General features: G+C 36.8%; 1 protein-coding gene across 1 annotated transcript; it reads left to right on the forward strand.

Annotated features, from left to right (window-relative positions):
* The first annotated feature begins 495 nt into the window (after window positions 1–495).
* LOC106333142 (endo-1,4-beta-xylanase A-like) lies at window positions 496–3,465 on the forward strand. The gene is made up of 6 exons (XM_013771616.1): window positions 496–563; window positions 649–695; window positions 777–996; window positions 1,099–1,262; window positions 1,769–2,656; window positions 2,960–3,465. Exons 1-6 carry the CDS (start codon window positions 512–514, stop codon window positions 3,317–3,319), a joined length of 1,731 nt encoding a protein of 576 aa, XP_013627070.1. The 5' UTR covers window positions 496–511; the 3' UTR covers window positions 3,320–3,465.
* Window positions 3,466–3,980: the final 515 nt, after the last annotated feature.

Here is a 3,980-nt window from a genome sequence, read left to right on the forward strand (position 1 = left end):
ATTTATAACCGGATAAATGGCTTCACAGATAATATTTAAGATTAATTTTGTCATTTTGTGTGTTTCTTTTAGGAACTTTATAGTTTACATATCTAACTGTTGATTATTGACTATTTTTGCTTACTTTTTTTCTGTCAGCTTACTTTTTTTCTGTCAACTATACTTTTGTTTAATTATGTACGCACTAGACTATAATTTCCTTGCTAAAAGTTTTAAGTCTTTGAAAATCACTTACAATTTTAAGATGGTGCTTCTATTGATAGTTCATGGATAAATATATTGAATTTTATTTACCAAAACTAGTATGTTTAAAAGTTGATAATAGTTAATATTTATCAAGGCAATCAAGATTAGTAAAGCTTGTTTTTTTTTTTTTTTTGTTTAGTAAACTTCTTTTTGTTCATCAATTATATCAAGATCTTCAAGAATAGTATAGATTTCTTACTATATCAAGATCTTGGGAGAGCCATAAAAATAAGATCAACAAAAACAAAACTTCATTATCATCACAATGAAGCGTCTTCTTCTGCAGCTGCTTGCCCTCTGGAGCTTTTCTCTATCAAGTTGTTCTCCATCTTATCATATGATTCTTATTTTCTTCTACTTTTTAATATTGAATATTTTGTTTATGTTTGAAAACATTTGCAGGATGTAATACAACGTTTGTACCGTATGATTATTCTGCAACCGTAGAGGCAAGCAATGTTATGTTCAATTTGCTGAAGTTGGACATGTTTGTTTAAATTATTATTGTCTTTTGTTTTGTTTTGGTGCAGTGTCTAGATAAACCTTTAAAACCACAGTACAATGGAGGAATCATCGTGAACCCTGACCTACGAGATGGTCCACAAGCTTGGTTACCATTTGGAAACGCAAAAATCGAATTTAAAGATATTGGACACGATAAATTTGTTGTTGCACGAGAGAGGAAACAGCCTCATGACAGCGTCTCACAGAAGGTTCATCTGGAAAAGGGACGTCTCTACACTTTTTCTGGTAAAAAAAAATATAGGTTTTTCTGTTTCTTGGAGCAAACTCTTTCGAATTTTCTAAACCCTATCAGAACAATGGCCTGCTTTGTTTTCATGTTCCTCATAGCTTGGCTACAAGTAAACAACGGAAAGGCTCCAGTGAGTGCCGTTTTCAAGACGAACGGTGAATATAAGCATGCAGGTTCGGTCATTGCTGAATCCAAATGTTGGTCCATGCTCAAAGGTGGTCTCACTGTTGATGAATCTGGCCCTGGCGAACTCTACTTCGAGGTAATCATATCATGGTCCCGAGTGCTTTTCACAGTCTTGCGTTCGGCTATCCTTTTCGGTTGAGTCGGGTTTTATGGATTTTTCAGATTTTGGGGTTTCAGTCTCTTAGCAGCCCCGTCCGGCGATTATTTTGGGTCGAATTAGTATAATAACACTTCGGGTTCAGTTATCATTCGTAATGTACACGCCAAGACTCATTTTGTAACCAATATTTATTATGGTTTCAGTTATTTTAATTCTAGTTCAGATATCTTCGGATCGGGCTTTCAGATTTTAAAATTTTTAAGGGTATCCTTTTGAGTTCGAAAAGATTTTTGTATCACCATGTAGGATCCATTCAGATAATTTTCCATTGATTTTCTGTTTGCATTTAGTTCGCAAATTCGGGTTTCCAACTTTTTTTCCCGGACCTAGTTTCTCACATTTTGAAATATTATCTTCACTTAAGCGCCAGTTTTCGCATTCAGCGAGTTTATTTTGTGTCTGGTTTCATTGCTCATGTGTAGAGCAACGACACAAGGGTTGAGATTTGGGTAGATAGCGTCTCACTGCAACCATTCACACAAGAGGAGTGGAACTCTCACCAAGATCATAGCATTCATAAGGAGAGAAAGAGAACCGTGAGAATCAGAGTCGTAAACAGCAAAGGCGAGCCAGTGCAGAAGGCAAGCCTTTCCATAGAACAGAGGAAACTCGGCTTCCCATTCGGCTGCGAGGTAGAGAAGAACATACTTGAGAGCCACGCATACCAAAACTGGTTCACTAAAAGGTTCACGGTGACAACTTTCGCCAATGAAATGAAATGGTACAGCACCGAAGTAGTCAGAGGCAAAGAGGACTACTCGATCGCTGATAAGATGTTGAGATTTTTCAAGAAGCACGGGGTCGCTGTACGTGGTCACAATATTGTATGGAACGACCCTAAGTATCAAACTAAATGGCTAAACGCCCTCTCTAGTCGTGAATTCTACAATGCCGTGAAACGAAGGGTTTCATCTGTGGCTTCACGATACAAAGGCCAGCTTGAGGGTTGGGACGTTGTGAATGAGAATCTTCATTTCTCGTACTTTGAGAAAAAGATGAGTCCTAAGGCTTCTTATAACATCTTTAAGATGGCTCAAGCATTTGATCCAACGTCAACTAAGTTTATAAATGAGTACAATACGTTAGAGGAACCGAGGGATTCAGATTCTAGTCCAGCAAAGTATTTGAAGAAGCTTAGGGAGCTTAAATCTATCGTGGTTCGTGGAAATATATCGTTAGGGATTGGTCTTGAGTCTCATTTTAAGACTCCTAACATTCCCTTTATGAGATCAGCTCTTGACATTCTTGGTGCCACTGGTTTGCCTATATGGCTCACTGAGGTCGACGTAGAAGCTCCTAAGAATGTTCAGGTAACTCTTATTCTCTTATAATGGTTAACAAAAGTCCCGTCCTTACCACTGGTTTGTAGGCTAGTGGTTAACCAAAGGGATTAGTCCTATTGAGCTCCTTGTTCGAGCCCGGTGGAAAAAATGTTTTGAGCCGTATTATTGGCGTTCGCAAATACTGGTTTTTAGACAGAGGAAGATTATTGCCTAAGCCTAAGGCCCAAACTCTTCCTAGTTAACAAAAAAAAAGTCCCGTCTCTCACATCCATTATTTTGTTTAGGGCCCTGAGCACATCATTATCTGATTGATGTTCGGTTTTCTTGCAGGCCAAGTATTTCGAACAGGTCCTAAGGGAAGGCCACGCACATCCTCGTGTTAAAGGAATAGTGACATGGGCAGGTTATTCACCAACAGGTTGTTACCGAATGTGCCTCACTGATGGAAACTTCAAGAACCTACCCACCGGTGATGTGGTCGACAAACTTCTGCATGAATGGGGAGGCTTCCGCCGACAAACCAAAGGTTTCACTGATGCTGATGGATTCTTTGAAGCCTCATTCTTCAATGGTGACTATGATCTCAAGATTGATCATCCTCTCACCAATTTTAAAGCTTCCCACAGCTTTAAGTTGGTTTCTGATGTCTCCTCAAACACTCAACCATCATCTTTTGCCTTTCGTCTTTAAGTAGCCAAGTATATAAGAATTTTATATTTCAGTAGCTTGATTCTAAGTAAGAATAGTGGCAGATGTATAGTATGTTTTGTTATTAGTCTAGACATGGTATATATATATCCGTGTCTGCCGAAACCCACAAGTGCTAATCATGAGCATCCTTGGGCTGTGTTCTTAATGCATAAGCCTTTCACATTGTAATGAAATTTATTTATCATATTGTAAAATGCTTATTTGTCTCCATAATTTTAGGATGAGACTTTAATTTTAGTAAAAAAAATTTCTAATCATTAATTTTTATAAACAATTTTAGTAATTATCTTATATTATGATCTATGATTACTATGAGACTTTCATGTGGTTTAGTGTAAAAATAAATAAAAGATTTGCAAACCATTATTTAAGCTATGCGGCTATAACAGAAAGTTTAAGTTACCTCTTCCTAGAGCACTACCTATTTCATTGTTAGAGCATCTCCAAAATAAACTCTATAACTTCAAATATAGAGTTTTTTTTCTCTACAAAAAAAAAAACTTCAAAACTTCAAATTTAGAATTTTAAAATGAAGTTTCACCATTCAAAACTCCAAATTTGAAGTTTCAAATTTTTATTTGCATTTTGGTCCTTATAATTAAGGGCTTTTTGCAAAAGTGACTCAAAACTTGGAGTCAAA

This window comes from Brassica oleracea, chromosome C3 (genome assembly GCF_000695525.1).
Source record: "Brassica oleracea var. oleracea cultivar TO1000 chromosome C3, BOL, whole genome shotgun sequence".
NCBI lineage: Eukaryota > Viridiplantae > Streptophyta > Magnoliopsida > Brassicales > Brassicaceae > Brassica > Brassica oleracea.

Bases quoted from the DNA above. Each gene is read 5' to 3' on its own strand.
- LOC106333142 (XM_013771616.1), top strand. From the start codon at position 512: ATGAAGCGTCTTCTTCTGCAGCTGCTTGCCCTCTGGAGCTTTTCTCTA. The intron at 564-648 runs GTTGTTCTCCAT...AAACATTTGCAG, and splicing joins CTGGAGCTTTTCTCTATCAA to GATGTAATACAACGTTTGTA. The intron at 2,657-2,959 runs GTAACTCTTATT...GTTTTCTTGCAG, and splicing joins AAGCTCCTAAGAATGTTCAG to GCCAAGTATTTCGAACAGGT.